Source organism: Telmatherina bonti (genome assembly GCF_933228915.1).
Source record: "Telmatherina bonti genome assembly, chromosome: 6".
Classification (NCBI taxonomy): domain Eukaryota; kingdom Metazoa; phylum Chordata; class Actinopteri; order Atheriniformes; family Telmatherinidae; genus Telmatherina; species Telmatherina bonti.
This window is the reverse complement of record NC_136624.1, coordinates 27977796-27995820: the sequence shown is the minus strand read 5'-3', so window position 1 is coordinate 27995820 and position 18025 is coordinate 27977796. Positions and strand designations below refer to the sequence as shown.

At 41.0% G+C, this 18025-nt stretch overlaps 1 protein-coding gene across 1 annotated transcript in view; it reads right to left on the bottom strand.

The window, feature by feature from the left end:
- Nucleotides 1-147: 147 nt before the first annotated feature.
- Nucleotides 148-18025, bottom strand: part of skib (v-ski avian sarcoma viral oncogene homolog b) — a 30456-nt gene continuing 12578 nt past the window's right edge. Inside the window, exons 2-7 of the mRNA XM_079241675.1 lie at nt 3109-3222; nt 2820-2923; nt 2493-2713; nt 1706-1974; nt 1383-1613; nt 148-1278 (exon numbers count right to left, since the gene is read on the bottom strand). Of these exons, the coding sequence (XP_079097801.1) occupies nt 1057-1278; nt 1383-1613; nt 1706-1974; nt 2493-2713; nt 2820-2923; nt 3109-3222 (1161 nt within the window). The 3' untranslated portion in view covers nt 148-1056. The remainder of the gene's footprint in view (nt 1279-1382; nt 1614-1705; nt 1975-2492; nt 2714-2819; nt 2924-3108; nt 3223-18025) is intronic.

Sequence of the window (18025 nt, the reverse complement as noted above, 5' to 3'; positions counted from 1 at the left end):
AAGAGCCCTAAAACCAGTGACAAAAAAAAAAAAAAGAATGCTTCCTGTAGATGGGCAGAAAATGATGTTAGAATATAAATAATTTTACAATACTCCATAAAAATCAGAAGTACCGCATTTCAACACAAAACAAACAACTGTTGAAAGTTCTCTGTCTTTTTTTAAGGAGTGTGTGTGTGTGTGTGTGTGTGTGTGTGTGTGTGTGTGTGTGTGTGTGTGTGTGTAGACCTATGCAGACTAAGGTGGGGAAGAGTATCTGCTATTTACTACATGGTTTGGGTGCAAAAACATGATCGGAATACAACAACAAAAAGGTAACACTTCCCATAAAATATTTAAGCATTAAACAATGGTGGACCTGAAGGCAGCCCACTGCAATACTTTAGGTTTATAAAATACAAAACGTAGATAAGCTGGTATACATGCGTACATGTTTGTATATGAATGTTTGTTTTTGTTTTGTTTTTTTAACTTGCCTGTGGAATAACAGTGTTGCGCAAGCAGTATTTCTTAAAAAGTACAACCTCTACACAGTTAATAAAAGCAAGCGGATATTTAAAGGTAATAGTGGTAAACTTGTGTCTCTTGTTCATCCAGTGGTCTGCAATGACACATCGGAGTGTACCAGTATTTCTGTGGCACAAAGACTTTCATCATCTGCTCAGGTTTCACCAGGCGCAACATGTTTCTTCCCTTCATATTCAAGTAGTGTTGTGTAGCTGTGTTTGCACATCTTAGAATAGCTTATACCAAAACAAAATCCTCCGACATTCGTCAGGAGGGCTCTGACGTCACTGTAAAGATGTGTTCATCGCTAAAGACGTCTCTCTTAGGTTCACACTCGACAACATGCTCATGCTACTTTCCAGTTCGTGTCACAAAATATTGTTGTATGCTGTAACATATCATACATGACAAATTCTTCCTTTACAAAAGTGACTTTACGCTGTGACTTTTTTTTTTTTTTTTTTTTTAATCCCCAACAGGAGGTGTAACAAAGTCCTAACACATGCTTCTTTTCATTCAGTCTTTCTGTCCAGTTTTACGTGTGCAACTTTAGGATCCATTGCTGGGTTGTGTGGACTGACTGTGTGTGTCTGTGTTTGTGTTCTTGCAGTCTCCGGGAAGACCGCTGTTGGCCTGCAGGGCCAGCTGGGTTTGCAGGTCTTTGACGACGCTCTCCAGACTCTGTCGGGCTTCTCTCTCCTGCTGCAGCTCCTGCCTGAGCAGCTCGCGGTCGGCCTCTGCCTGCTGCAGTTGCATGTGCAACTCCTCGATCTGTGCAACGCAACCCAACACAAGAGTTGTACAGCGTGAATGAGAATCATACAATGTGCAAGATGATGGTTTACACTTTATTTTTGTTGCTCATTTTTTCTTACCTGAGTCGAGTACTTGACCCGGAGGCGTTCAGCTTCACAGCCTTTGTCACAAACTCGCACTTGTCTCTCCCTCTCCAGCTCCCTTCTCAGCCGCCCACAAGACTCTTCAGCGTCCCTCATCTTCCTTTCCCAATCTGCACGAAGGCGCTCGATCTCCTTTCGCAAATTTCGCTTCGCTTCGATGGCGTCACGAAGGCGACCTTTCTTAGCCACCGTTACAAACTCCAGTTCCTTAAAAACAAAGTTTTTAAGTCAGATTCAAGATAAATGTACATTTAATTATTTCTTTGACATACTGTACATTTTAGAGTACTATGAAGTACCTGCTGAAGGCTGCGTTTAGCTTGCACAGCAGCTGCCAGCTTCTCCTCCTGCTTCACTCTCATCCGAACAATCTCCTGCAGGATTTTTTCCCGGGCCTCTTTGGTGTCCAGGCCGGCATGCAGCATCTGCCTCATGGTGTCCATCTCTGGGCAAACACTTCCTGGCAGCCAGGGAGGTCTTTCCTGAGCCGTGCATTGAGCGGACAGACTCTGCGAAACACTGATGCAGGCTGAGGGAGGAGAGGCTATGGAGGACGCAAGCACCGGATCTGAGGAGAGATGTATAGAAATTAGAAATTTAGCAACAAGAGTAAAAACCATAGCTATGAAAACTAAAGTAAAAAAAATATAACACTCCCTGTTGTAGTTTTATTTACTGAGTAAATCTGAACTAGTGTTTAAGAGCGGCAACAAAAAAGGAAAATGTGCAGAAAGAAAATTAGCAAGTTATTTTTCCTGCACTTTTTCAGTGGCACAACAGATGGTGCAGTTGTACAGAAATCACATCCAACCAGCTGCTCTTCAGCTCATCCCTGTGCAGTCAAATCAGTGTCTTATTTACACAAATTGTGTAGTATTCCATTTAATACCATTATTATTGTTGCTATTATTATTCTTATTACTATTATTATTCTTATTATTATCATTATTACTGTTATTATTATCATTATTACTGTTATTATTATTATTATTATTATCAGTAGTATTAGCATTATTATTATTCAAATTATTATTCTATTTTCAAATCAACTTCATCATGTTTATCCATGTTAAATCAAGTACTGACTATCGTCACAGTCGTCCACATCAATCTCTCCATCTGTGTCCATGTCGTTGGCATGATCGTTGTTGGTAGCATGGGCCGATTTTGCAGGAGGTTGGATGTCACCATTATGCAGCTCCTCTATGGAAATGGCGGCAGGTCCGCTGCCAGGAGTGTGGCTGTCCTTCTGATGATGCAAAGGGACCAATGGAGCAGTTCCAGTCTCTTGATTCTTTGAGAAAGTTCTGTGGAGAAATATGAAACACATTTCATTAGTCAAAGGCTTAATGTAACTGCGGATTTTCCCAACTTAAGAGGTAAAAAAATAACAGTTTTATTCAAAAGTCTTACCTCTTCATCTCATTTTGAGTGGTCAGTTTCTCTTTTTCTGTTGCTTTAGGAGACCAGGGTCGGAAAGCAGAGGGTCTCTGTTTTAGCTGGACCTGTTTCAGGTCCTGGAATGACAAAGTTCAGATAAACTCAGTGAACATCAAATCATCCATGACGAAGACATTCAAAGAACCTTTTTCATTCAACAGGACTGGATGATACATAGATGATAATATAATGACTGCAAAGGGCAACGGCTTCTACGTCACTCTGGTTTCATACTGCCATTGCAGACATGCAGCGTACAAACCTTGTGTGCAGACTTGGACAGTGATTGCAACCAATCAGGTTTCCTGTCTCTGTCAGCGGATGGAGACTGTAATTTGTCAAATTTGGACCTCTTGGGTGGGATTGGGCTTAGTGACTGAAGAAAAGAGGAGAGAATAGATGGTTAAACACCACCTTTCTTGCAGAGATGATATTCAGATATTACATCATGGAGTACAGTGCATATTTCAAGAACACATAACTTCTATAAATGCGCCAGTATGACTGTAGACGGCGTTATTCATGAGTGAGACATGGATTTGTCAGGACATGAATTGATGTTATACAATTCTTTCCCACAGTGACAGAGCAGAAGGTCATGGAAAGGGAGAAAATTAGAGAGAAGTCACAGAGAGACAAGGACCATAGAAGATGTGTCTGTGTAAGCATTTAGTCTCTGGGTTTGGCATGTCTGCATGTTTGTGTATGTGTATGTGTACATGTGTGTGTGTGTGTGTGTGTGGGCAGGGCTTTGAGCTGAGCAGACACTCAAGCTGGTCTGGCTGGCAGCCAGTAGGGCTACATTGCTCCCTGCCAGAGAAAAGAGGCGCCGTCAGGTGGAGCAGATCGACTTCAGGAACCACAGAAAGATAGCAACCCAGAAAAAGACGGAAAGAGAGGGAGACGAATTAAAGTAATTGTGGCACAATCAGATCTGACAGAAGATGGAGTAGGAGCATTCCACAACCATTTCACACTGATGCTGATCTGTTGAGTCATGTAAGGTTCGAGGGCATTCTTAAATCTTGAGGAAGTACCTGTCTTGTAAAGTGCCATAAAATGCTGAATCCCACAAGGTTTTTCTTGGATATATTGTCCGCCTGTGTGTGTGTGTGTGGCAAAGCTGCAGAGCAGAGTGTTGAGATATCTAGCCTCCTCAGCCCTCAGGTTTGCACTTGTCAGAGAAAGGATATGTTTACTTAGGTAGGCACAGAGGCCAGCACAGACCTGCCAGTCGCTCTCTTACTCACTACAATGACATCCTGCCTGCAGGAATAGGCCAACAGTCCCGTCGTGGCGTGCGCAATTCCAGGGAAATGATTACTGCCCTGAAAATTCTCAATAAGAACCACTCATGCGCGGCTGCATATGTTTGTGAAATCTTAATCGCAGCTTTGCTGTAATCACCTAAATATGGAAATCAATGATAAACTACATTTCACGAGAAACCAGGCTGGTAATGAATCACGTCTAACAGATTTTTTACACAAAGCCAGACTGTGTGTGTGCGCTCATGCAGCTGTGAGTGGGATGTGTGGGAAGCTGGGTGGGTGAAAGGGTGTAGACATGTACGTGTGTGTGTCTGTGGGAGGGTATTTGTATTTGTAGGAGTATGTGTGTCTGATTCAGCATGCTCAAGGGCGGAGGTGTTAAACTGGGCCTAGCTCGGCATACCTGCAATTCAGATACGTACATAGCCCACCATTACTCATGTGACTAAAAATGATTTCTTTTTTTTAAAAAAAAGAAGAGTTTTAATAGTTATGTAATTAATAAGTGATCTTTGGCGTGTTGGATAGACACAACATGCACTTTAAAGATGTGGGAAGCAAATAAAACACTATAGATTTTGCCAAAGTTACAATAAAACATCATCACTACATTGTGAATTTACAACTGTATGTCTTCATGACTTGTACATATTTGTCTGGACACTCCCCTCGAATCTCCACCTGTCTAACCAGTCACTACATTACACACCTTTCACTCACACACACACACACACGCACACACATGCACACAGCATAGTGTTTAGTTTGGCTACCGCAGGTTAATTCTTTTGACCCAGACCTACTCCTGATGGCTCAGTGCTGAGTTGACTCCTCACCTGCTTGATTCAAGGCCAATGGTATTCACCGAGCTGCTGCACTGGTGTAATCAGACTCTGTAATTACTGACATGACTGTTGTTTTCCTGACAAAGGATGTCTGCCTGTCTGGTACTATTTCTACCCTGAGGTTTCTAGCTCCAGGAAGGCTATGAGTACTAGACATAATAGAGCCAGAAAACAGACACTCCCAGACACCACAAGGGACCTGCTGGCTAAATACGACACTGACCTCACAGGAGAGCAGCCACACAGGCTTTACTCATCACCACATCATAGACATAGCATGGCCACGCAGTCATAACACCCTCCTTGCACATCCTACTGCCTCGCAGGTCCCACAGGGCCTGGATCGGACATCCATCTCTCTCTTTCTCTCACACTGGAAGGGGAGGGAGACTTCCTCTGAGGAGTTTGCTTTGGCTGAGTCCCCTGTGGGAACTGAGTCTTGAGTAGGAGGGGGGGTAGGCCAGGAGAGGGGGACCACAGAGGAAGCACTGAGCTGAAGGAATGTATACTTGAAGGCCAAGTACAGCCTTCCCTTTCAGACTCCATTCAAGCATTGCCCTTTTCAACTTGCTATTGTATGATATTTCTTTGAGGCACTGTAATGAGGGAGCAGTTCAAAGCAAACCTGTGGGCTAAACAGGGTCTAATAGCAGGTGGCAAGAGCAGGCATGCTTTATTTTTAATTAGTGCTCCATAATAGCATGATAATACAGGCATAATCCTGGGCTATTTCTATGCAGGCATGGCTGAAAATCACTCACACAGCAAAGCGTAAACACATCAATATCTGTTTGAAGAACACGGCGTTTGACTAGCCTGAATGATCATTTATTGATATCTTTCTAACTGGAACATGTTTTTGTTTAGTTTTTTCCCCCCCCAACCTTAACATGAAGCTAATCAACCAACTTTTTTGTTTTCATCAAACTTTGGTGCAGTAAATTATTGGCTAAAAACAACCAATTTCCAGGAGGTCTTACATGAAAGAAGGACTAATGGTAACATGCTGGAGATGGTTTATTGAGAGGTAGTTTCAGCAAACAGCATGTTGCAGAAAATGCTAATTAAAGGGTTACGTTTGCCAAATTACAAAAAGAGCTAAATGAAACTACATATCTGCTCACAAACATGTCTGACATTTCTCTATACAGTGTTATTTTGTGTCTACGCTACAATTTTTTCTTGGAGCAATAAGGAATAATGAGAGAGAGCAGGAATGAACATGTGAAAAGCAGAAGAAATGGAAGAAAATTTTGCTGATGGGCGTAAAAGGAGACAAGCGGGTCAGTAAGAAGCGCGGTAAAGACGTTGCCCTTACTTTAAAGTTTTAAATAGTAAATGGTAATATAACTCAGCCAACACACTGCTGAGGTTTAAGAGTTAAAAAGGAGCGTGAGCAGTCTAGCGATAAGACAAGTTGTAAATAAGACAGTTTAGCCAGATTACCGAAATTGCCTTAGTCTATTTGTTGACAATAATCTGCCAGAATATGTCAGAAAAGTCACACAAATGATACAAGTACAATGGTTTGTAAGCTTAGGAGGGATTTTTAGAACTGACAGCTTTGAAAAAGATGACTGACTTTTTTGTTACTACGGTGACTGCAAAAGACTGGGCTAACTTCTCATAGCCTTATTGTGAGTTTTTACCATTACAGAAACTACAAGCAAATTACCGATAAAATTAAGTTTTACCCTCACTATAAGTAATGATATTTTAAAAATGCTGCCACCTCGGGGAGTTATTTACAAATCCAGAAGGGAAAGATGAGGTTATAGAGTCAACAGCAATTTAACTTAGTTTAGCATAAAGATTCTGCTAGCTGGGTTTTGTTAAATCATAAAATCCACAAAACCACACAAATTAGATCAGGGCTGGTAAGCAGTTTGGCATGGGAGTTTGTTTTTTTTGTCTTTATGCTAGGCTTTACGTTAAATGGCTGCTTAGCATATTTTAGCTTGCATTTACTTTCCAAACATGCTAATGGAGGCTTAATTAACAGCACAAAGCAAGCAAATGGGCTCAACTTGAAACAGTCTTTCCAGGGCACTAAATTTTTCATGTTTTTCCACAAATACACACCATAATAGAGGGCTAAAATGTTAGGCTCCAGCATCTGTTGTGGCACTACAAAATGCTAATGAAATTAGCAAGAAACAAAACATGATGCAGCGCTCATCTGGTGAGACAAAAATAGTTCCCCCCCAGATGAAGTTCCTTGGGCAATGGTCATACAATACCAATGCACGATGCATGATAGCACAGCATTAAGAAAAGTGCACAGCAACAAGACACAACAGTTTCAGATTACGCCCTCCTTTCCCCTCCTAAACCCCTGAATGTAATCCCCAGATCGACATTTGCTTAGTGGGGCGCTGTCTCACTCAAGGGCACACCAACTGGCATGGCTCACTCGGGTAACAGCCTTAGTTGGAAGTGAGAGAATACTAGTTTTAGTAATGTGATCCCTGCAGTTCGGTGTGGATGGCCACAGGGATGCCTTGAGCTTTCCATTCAACTGCGTAAATCGTATGACAGTCACTTGATTTATATAAAGCCCTGTGGTCACCACATACTGTAACAGCTGGGGGAAAATTATCAGTGTCTGCCCAGAATATCCATGAAACTTTATCCCTCTTCCAAACAGATACAGCTTTCATTTCCCCTCTCTAAATCTTAGCTTAATTTATCAATTTACTTTGTCTCCACTGAGTCCAGTTGGAGAATATTTTGTTTATGTAGTGAACTGAACCATGGAAGTATGGTCACACAAATACAGCCACAGGGCTTGGCATAAGGTCGGCATTACAGAAAAGCTTATTGGATTGTCCTAATTGTCTCTGGGATTGAGACTTGATGAGATCTGAGGTGGATGCAGGACAAGCTGCTCTTCCAATAGGTAGAATATCTCATCAGATCCACACAGCTTGACACATAGAGCTTTAAGGTAGCCTACCTATATGGAGGACTGAAACTGCCAAAATCAAAAGTTAACAGCAGTGTAAAAATGGCTCAATAAACAAATTAATATGCCAATAAATTACACCCCTCTTCCCTCCAAAAAAAATCCCATTTTAACTATAAAATGTGAAATAAATTTTTATTTTTAATAATTATACATTTCTATTTTGATTATTAACTGTTTAAATCTAACTTTGTATAACTACTTTATTTATTTACTTTTCCATGTGATTTTCAATTTAATTTATTCATTTATTTGGTGCATTTGTTTTTTTTTTTTTAATTTGCCACTTCTTTTGTTTTTATGCCTGCATTTTTTTCTGTATGACTTTTTAAATGTGTAACTTTTACGTCCTCGTAATTTTCAGTCTTGTTTTTTTCGTCCTGTTTTGTTCAAGGCTTATTTATTTCTGTTTCTTTATTACTTTTCTGTATGTATTTCTGCCTCATTATGTCAATGAGTGGGGCAGTCTTTCGAGGCAGGTCTTGGGGGCAGATCCTCACCTATTGGTCAAGAAACCACTTAGTAGGTCACAGGCTCAAGTGGAAGGAGGAAGACTATGCATTTGAGTCTGGATTGCTCTGCTTGGCTCTGCTGCTTGCGGCCTGATGAGGGAGATGAAAGTTTCAAGGGGGCGAACCCCACGGAAATGGCTTACTGTCAACAGCAGATTATACAAAATCTTTGGCATGTCACTCTTTTAGCTGAAAATCACACAGTCACTGATGTGTAAGCAGTGACTGACAGGGTGCTTTACCTGCAGACATGCACAACTAACAAAGGAACAGGCTGAAGGTTCTGGTAAAGATGGCTATGATGCTCACAAAACGTTGCCTGGATTTCCATTCCTCTTTTCCCTGGATCACCACAGCCACTTTTACTTTGCTGTGAAAACCTAATACAGTTTTCACCAGAATTTGTCCACATCAGTCCGTGTACACGTTCACATTGCTGTAACTATCCATGAAAGTGGTCCAGGGTGTGCTCAAAGCAGACCAAACATTGCCAAGGTTTGGTCTTACACACGTTCGTGATTTTAAATCAAACTGACTTGACTTTAAAATTGCAATGAGTGAACAGATTTTCTTCTTATTTTATTTTGCCCCCTAAAGGCAGCAGAAACAAGATGCAAATTCAGTTTTCACATATAACGGTGGTTGTAAGTTTGTATACAGAGCAATATTAGCATTAACCTGAAGCTGTTCAGACATATCATTCTCCCTTAAGCCCTTTTACAGACTTTCCAAATTAATCGCAGTTCTCTGAAGTATCTCATTGTGAGAGATGTTTAAAGACAGCTGACAGTTTATCTATAAAATGTTCCACTTTGTTTTTACAACTGTGTGGTGTTGAATGATATGGACTGTCTTCTCTTACAGCACTTTGCTGAGAAAAAGACCTTATTAAACATTATTGAATATTATTCTTGTATATTATATAAAGCTTGATACCCCAACAAACAAAATGATGGCAACTGTTGCACTTGCATTTAGAACGAACATGATGGCATGTGTGGATGGTGACTTTCTCACACTGTAGGCCTAGTTTCATTATTTTCCATTCAGTTCACTTCATTTAGTACTATTGTGCAGTACATCCAAATCTGGATTTAAATTAATAAGGTATGCTTAGCTGTGTAATCTTTTGCTGACAGGTTTCATTTCTTGTGTTCTCACCATGAACAAAAACAAGTTCCTGAATGAGGTGAACTGCTTGTGTGTGCATGAAAAGATCATCTCACCGGCGAGAGCAAACAAAAAGAAAGATTACTGTACTACTGCAAGAGGAGAAATGAATTCCACTTCAGGTCCAAACATGGCAACCATAGCAACGGGACATGCCCGCCTGCCTTTCATACAGCATGTTGACAATGGCATTCAAATCACTCCTTCCCTTCGAGAATGACCTCACAACAAACCCCCGGACTAAAAAACATCAAGCAGATATCCCTGCAGATTACGTTTTATTGGCATGAGTGTGCTTGGTATGGCTGTGAATCAAAGTTATATTAGGTTTTGAAACATGCTCTGGGATTGGTGTATTTATAGGTGCAATAGTGGTAACTTCGGCAGATAGCGTCAGCCATCCTGCTGCATTATTGGACAGGAGAGCTGAACATGAGACCACGTGATCTGAACAAATAAGCAAGGCCAGTAAAAAGCACTTTCTTGCATATTCAATGTGACACACATGAATATACACACACACCATGCCTTTATGCTTCTATTAACATTTAGCACACTTACAAAGAATGAGCAGCTGCAGAGCTGACCAGGAAGCCGGAGGGGATGAAGGTTAACATAAATGAAAAAGAAAGACAAAAAGAAACTACACTCTGCCTTAATGGTCTTTACTTAATACACAACTTCTAGGAACATGTCGGAAAAAAGGAAGGAGTGTGCGAAAATGTGTGAGAAAGTTTGCCGGTAAAACAAATGCTACTTTGTTTTTGGTTGGCTTGGATGGAAAAGATGTTAGCATAACTGCTTAAGGCTACCACCCTTTTTTTTTCTTGCAACTTTCACAGCTTACAGAAAAAAAAGCTCTAACCTGGTGGTTACAGGAGCAATTCCGATTTATCTAGCGATTTCCACTCAAACATGTAATAAAGAATCTCTAAACACCAAGAAAAAAGTCATACTTCTATGCAATAATTTTATCATGTTATAAGGTCAATCAGAAGTGTTGCAGCATATTTGTGATCTTAATTTTAATACACATACTTACTCTCACAGAGCTTGAGCTCTGCAGTCGCTGCACTGCCAGCACCATCCTTAATCTCTTGGGATAACATTGCTCCTCATCTGAATCTCTGTCTCTTGATACATTTCTGTGTTTTAATCTTAATTTCACTAAATGTGGATTTAAGTTTAAAATGATTAAATTACACAGCATTTAAATGGTATCTGCAATAGCAGTAAACTGACGATGAAATGTTTACTTAGTATAAAATAACCACAGCTCAGTTTAATGTACAGACTCTTCAAAATGCCAAGCAGAGAAATGGTTATTAATTATATGGTATTTTGTTGAACATAAAAATGGATTTGACCTATAGAGGTCTTAGTCACCATCATCAGAAAAGTCTGTTCTGGGTGCTGAAAGAACGTGTTGTATGAAGATGTTTTTCAGACACATCATGTCACACTGCTGCATCTTCATTTCATCACTGTTTTGGTCTTTTGCAGGAGAGGCAAAGTGAGCTTCAAGGTTGTAATTTCATATGACACAAAGCAGCAGAGGTTTATATGCCCTGTCTTTTAGTGAATTAAAAATGCATTTTACATATATTTCAGTAACAACATCCCCCTTAGTGTAAATGTTTTGATCTTTGAAACGTCAGGTTTCTGTAATATATGAAAGCCGGGTGGGAATTTTCTCAAACTTATGAAGGTCTAAAAATAATTGCTCTGAATAGATTAATAGTTCAGTTGCTAGATTTCGCCATAATACTAAATGTTTCAACACTGAAAAGGCATAAAATGAGCTACTCGTGTCTGATATACACAGATTATAACACAAGACAATATAAATGAGTAACTGCAGAATAATGAATGACATCAGAGAAAACCTGTTGTTTGTAATCGCTCAAAATAACTCTGCAACTTCCAAGACATTTCAGATTGTCAACAACCCAGGATCAACAAAAAACTGATTTTTCCAGACTGGCAACGTGTTTCGTTCCTGATAAGCACATCCCTGCCTGCATGCAGGAAGAGCATGCGCAACGCTCACACTGTTACCAAGCTCTTCTCGCTGCAACAAGACAGCGTGTCCAGCGCTGACGGACTAAGTTTTAATCCTGCAGATTAATACTAATGCCATGGCAAAGAAGGCAGATTGCCGATTAAAATGTCACTGAATAACCTCCCCACAACCCAAACAGTAATAGCTCCAAATTCGCAGACTATTATATCATCAACAGTACCTGGTACTGAGCGACTCCTCTGCACCTCCCCCACAGGGTAGAGACTCTGAGGAAGTCAGAGGAGGAGAAGGAGGCCCAGGTGACTGACTAACAGTAACTTAACAAGAAGTGCAAGTTTACAGGTCGAGACCTTTTGAGTACGATCAGACTGACAAGATAGGAAGGTGTCCACCTGTTTCCCAACTGGAACACATATGACACTAAATGAGAAATCTGATGGCATTTTATATCTTACTAAAAAAATGAATGAATAAACAAAGTCACCTAAATGTTGAAATATAACATGAAAGGATGTCAGTATGTTACACTGTAATACCGCGGAGATGCTTTCCATACATGATGAGTTGGGTTCGAGACAAGACTTACTGTACACATTTTAAATCCCTTCATCCAAAGTTGTAAACCCATCCAATCATCTGCATCGTTCTCTCACAGATTCAGTCTTACATTCATCAATATTCTTAACTAAGGTCCAATCAGTTCTCTGCAAAATCAGACCTACACCAGCTTACAGATTGCATGTATTTTCCATTTAGTGAATGCATCGGAGCATAAGCACAAGATTTCTTTCAGAACTAACTCATACTGCACTGATCCTACTGCTCTGCCAATCCCAGACATATTAAGTATGTTTAATCTTCAATAATTAATTTGAATCTTTGTCTTAAAATAATTTTATAACTTGGGAAACGGTTACTGTCAACACAGCCACAAAAAAAAATCCAGTAACATATTACAAATAGCCACGTAAACCCAAGGTCCTGAGTGTTTCTCAAAATGTTAAGGCAGTACACTGGTCAGCTGTGCTGCAGTTTCAGCCACCATGCCTTCACCGTAACCCGAGCCACACGACCACATGCCCCTTCAGCAACCAGTGGAGAAGAGGGCAGGTGGCAGGTTTATTTGGAAAGATGAAAATGGGATGAATAACAGAGGTTAAAAGGTGTAAGGAGATGGGGAAGGATGGGGGGGGGGTTGATGGGGTTAAGGGAGCAGGCCATAAAAGCTATGGAGAGGGCGAGGTGAAGTTAGGGTCACCACTCACTCAGCGTCCCATGTGATGTCATTTCAAACACAGTACATGTCCTGAGAAACAGCAATTGGTTGAACTGAGGCAATAAATCTTGTTGAAATTTATAGATGCCATTCTGGTCATTCTGTTGAAATGTTGCCCTTCTGGTCACCAGGTTAGAAAACCTCATCTTTACACCAGCGTGGCTCCAAACACCATTTAGACAACGAAACACTGTAAAAGATATTCTTGTCCAATTAGCTTTGAACTTCTAAATTAGCCTGTAGACACTAATCATAAGATCTTGTGTTTTTACTTCTCTACTCCACTAGTTTCTCATATGCAAGAAAGATCAACTAGAAAACTGCAGTTAGCAATGCGCTTTATGGGCCTATTTAGATAGTAGAGTAATGGCGTGAAGAAAATAACTCGTAACTGAAGAGAAATAAAAAGCCTTGACATAAGTGAGGAGAATCAGAGCTCCAAGGAAAAAAAAATGAATACAAGAAAGTCAGTGGGTTTAATAAGTGTTCAACCAATTAACTGTCAACCCATTTCAAGCAACACTTTACGGCCTCTGGAAATGCTCTGCTCTCTGGCAAAGAAACAAAAATCAAGCCAAAATGTACAATGGCTGCACAGTGTGAGTGTGTGTACACAGTGATATTTGACAGAGATCAAATAGCATTTCACTTGTTTCCACTTGCTCAAGGAATTGTCTGTAAGGGAAATAAGGGGTAAAAACACCCACAACATCCGCTCCTATCATCACACATTCCATGTTTAAACACCAGTTTTGTTTCCCTCCAACATTCATAGGAAAACATATCTGCTTACAGTATTAATTAGGTGAGAGGACTTGAGCCTCGAAGCTTCCATTAAATGAATATGAGCGCTCTAAAATGGAGGGCTGGAAAGGGTGGGTGGTGGACCGCAGTACCTCGTGAATTCTGCAATTTGCCGTCTGTTTCTTCGCTCTGAAAAATTCTTGGAAATGTCTTTTCCTGGATGATTTTATTGCACAAGAGCCTGTGTTTTTTTTCTCCATGGCAACCACATAACAGCAGAGCCCAACTAAGCTCTGACTCAACAAACAGAACTCCACAAAATACCCATTTTGGAGCCAGGGTTCCCCCCCACCCCCACCCCCACCCACCATTAGCCCAGCTTTCCTGAAAACTCTGACCGAGACTGCTTTAATACAGAGGTGGAATGATCACACTGACTGTGAATGGAGGCACATGCTGCAATTAATCAGGGCACACATGTGACAAGCTACAGAAGATATGTGCTGGGCCTCTCAGGCTCATGACGAGCCTCAGGTGCTGCATGGGTTTGAGCTTGTTGTGGACCTGAGCCACAGCAAGTTCAGTGCAGTAGAGCCGGCAGCAGCTGGGCGTTGTTAACCTGCAGGAGCCCTGCTTAAAGCAACAGCAGGTTCAGAACAAATACACCAGACAGGGAATTATATAAAAGTCTGTTTCTTTCATGATGGGCTAAGCTAGAAGGACGCAGGCGCTTTGTGCCCCTGATGTTGCTGCTAAAGGCAGGCCAGGGATTAGCGTTGCAGGCAAGCACAGACCCAAGTGCAGGACATATATGTAACTATGTAATCTCCATGGCCTTTTCCCAAAGAGCAGATCTACAAGATATGAGGAGCTTTGCTGCAAAACTTCTGCAAAGCAATGTGCAACAAATAATGCACAAACTTTCAGGAAGTTGCCGTGCAGATTTTCAAACTATGAACAAGCACTTTGTTTAAAATGCATTTGTTTTATTTTGTAATGTTGTAATTTGAGGGAAACCAAAGTTGTCCTTTCACTACTTGTCCTTGAACCATTCTCTTCACTTAGCACAACCAGTGGAGGAACTTATACCACAGCTTTCACACTGGTGAAGCGTCAACCTTCTTGTCTTGACTAGTTAAGGCCAGTCCTAAGAAAACAAGACATGTCTGCTAAATTGTAACTTAAGACAACTGCGAGCTTGGCCAGAGTTTCAGCTGCTGTCGAGCAGCTGTGAGGCTGCTAGCGTGTGCGGTTGCTCTCAGCCTTACCAGGGTTTCAGAGTGTTCACCCATACAAAAGCACAGAATCAAACAAAATTATCCTTTATTTGTTGCATACAGGGTCATTGCAAAGGGCCAGGAGAGGCTGCCAACGTTTCTCTTCGCCTCTGTCGTACTCCCAGTCTACCTTGTAGTGAACACAGAAGAGTATGCCATAGGGAGGGGAGGCCCTACACAGGAACTCAATAATAACTTTCAGCAGTCTAGCCAGGAGGCTGGAAGCCCAGACTGCGGCTGTTCCCTCCTGACCTCGTTCCTCCCTCCGCATAACCCCATGCTCCTCCCTTCAACCCCCCCTCCCCTCCTCCTCCTCCTGCTGGCTTGCGTCTGCTCCACAGGACTGATGCATTCTGCAGACAGGCCAGTGCTCTTAAAGAGACACAGGCCACATTTTTATCTCCTGAATCACTGCAGTAGATGAAACTACCAAACCTAGAGGTCCTTATTTCCAGTTACTCAATCAAGACACAGCGCTGAATTTTTACTCCTTTTCTTAACGGTCAAGACACCGAACATGACTTCACATGTGTACAAAGACATGTAACGCTGTCTGTAAACTTGAACAAGTGTGTTCTTGACAGTAAAATGACATTTCGCGTCGTTGTCCTGACAAATCTTTGGAGACCCTTTAATAAACGTATTAGCAATGACTTTGGACTGGCAGCGATATCACTGATGGTGCTCGGATATAAATCGCCTCTATTATTGCACAAAATTACAGTGTGGTTGCATGGAAACAAATGTAACAAACAACTAGAATTATCCATGTCTGGTCTGAGGATTATAACAGTTGTAATAATGCAAAGACTTTACGAGCTGGGAACAGAAAAAAACCCACAACCAAAATAATCAGAATGATAACTGCATGAGCTTCTTGCTTTCATCTAACCCCCAATCAGACAAAAATCTTCACGTGTGAAATGTTGCAGAACAATTCCCTACTTGATGAGTGGAGTAAGCAGCACTTCATAAACGTAACGGCTTTTATGTGATTTCAATGAAAATAAGTTCAAATTCCTGCCTAATTATTTTCCTCCTATTATACATCTTGCACAGAGCCTAAACAGAGCCATGGCAGGGACCATATCACAGCAAGGAAATGATTAAAATTTTAATAGAGTGAAGTGACACAGAAACCTACAAGGGTGTTCCTGCCAAATGCACTCTTATTCTCTTGCTGTCAGCACTTTTCTTTTCTTCATTTAGTTCTGTGTGAAGAGACAGAGGGTCTGAAAACTAAACCCCATGCTGGCAAGAGAAAGAGGTCAATATAACTAATTTAGAAAGATACTCTTTATTACCCCCTTTGGGAAATTTGAATTGGTTTCCACAAAGCTTGACCCATAAGAGCAGTAGATAACTGTAGATAACCAAAAAAAAGAAGACATGATCAAAGATGAGCGTGCAGCCTGAGGAAATTGATCAGTTTGTGGTTTCTTTTTCCTGCGGTACAACCTCTGGCACAAAGGAGTTCTTATGCTGTTTCTTTAAAGTTTGCGCTGTGAGCGCTGTGTTAGCAGTGAAGTCTGCTACAACTGTATTTCATCTGCTATAGATAAAAATAACACTTTGGTGTGCTTGTATTGATTTGGTTTTAAACCATTCACTGTTGAGGCTAACTATGAAACACACAGAAAGAGCTGGAAAAAATGCTGCAGCCATAACAGACCATGGAATTTCAATAAAATGAAAGGATTTATAACAAACATAAAGTTGAACGAAACTGAACTTTGAAGCAGATGCAACTAATTTGAAAAGGAAAAGGGTGAAGGATGCTGCCGACTGACGTAAGAGGCCAACATATTTGGGGAGGGAAATATACAAGATGGATACCATGGCAACCAGAGCTTAGAAAGCCTGGCGAGGATCAGCTGTCAGTTACAAAGCAATGAGCGAATTACTTTCTATGTGGGTGTAGCTTGAGAGTTCCCATTATTTCTATTTCCTTTATTCTATTTCATGTCATGTTAGTTTGTTGCAGTCGTACGTCATTTTTTATTTTTTCACAAAATGGTACATAAAAAAGGATTATTATTCATACAATTTACAAACCCTGCAGGGTGACGTTTCCAAAGGTTAACAAGAGCAACATTCAGATTGAGACTCTGCATCGTCCAGATATCTCAAAGGGGCAAAAGGGTTAACATATCATCTGTGGTATAACAACAAAGTCTCTAAGGAAAGGATTCAGCGCTAGTCAGCAAAGCACTGCAGCCTCCTGAAACGTTAACTCCTTTCTGGAAAACCTGTAAGATGGAGCTTCTAGCTTTTCAAGGACCATAACTGAGACTCTTAGGAGTATCTTCGTCCCTGAAATCTTCATTTACAATCTTACTGGTTAATGCTGTCATTCCTACTAGATAAGCAAACAAAAAAAAAAAAAAGGCAACCTGACTATAAAGCTGTCTTCGGACAAAAGAAGCGGGTCCGGATTTGTGTTAGAACAAAACAACTTACTGTTTCGTTATTCTGTGGTGTGCAGGGCACTTTGTGATGGTGACGCATACCCAAACAACACCAAGTCACTGAATCACCAGTGTTTACGCAGTCACATAATTCTGCACCATCTGTAGGGCTCAGATCTGATCTTCTGCTTAACCTAACTGACATGCTGATTACTGCAGTCCTCCAAAACATTTTAAAAGCACACCGAGCTCATAAATCAAAATAAATCTCTTCCTCTGAATATATCTTTATGCACACTTGTGTACTTCACAGGGATGTTGTCTCCTGTGCCCTCAAACTCTGAACCAGGAGTCATCTCCTTCACCTTACAAGGCAGATGCAAGATGAAAAGAAAAAAAAAAGGCAATGAACTTCTGACCTGTCATTCAGACGGCAGAGGAAGCTTTGCAGCTTGGGGGCAACCAGAGTCCACCATCCACTCTGTCTCTCCTCCCCTCTGTGTCTCACCCTACCATCTCATAAAGCCCCAGTAAAAACCTTCTGCTCCCCCCCTTTTATGGCTGCCAGATGGTGGGGAGGCCTGCTTGCCTCTGGACTTGCCTCTCTTGTCTAGTAAAACCAGTTGACCTCAGTAACATAAAAACTACTATTTATGAAAAGGCTTGGAACAAAACACACAAACATCCT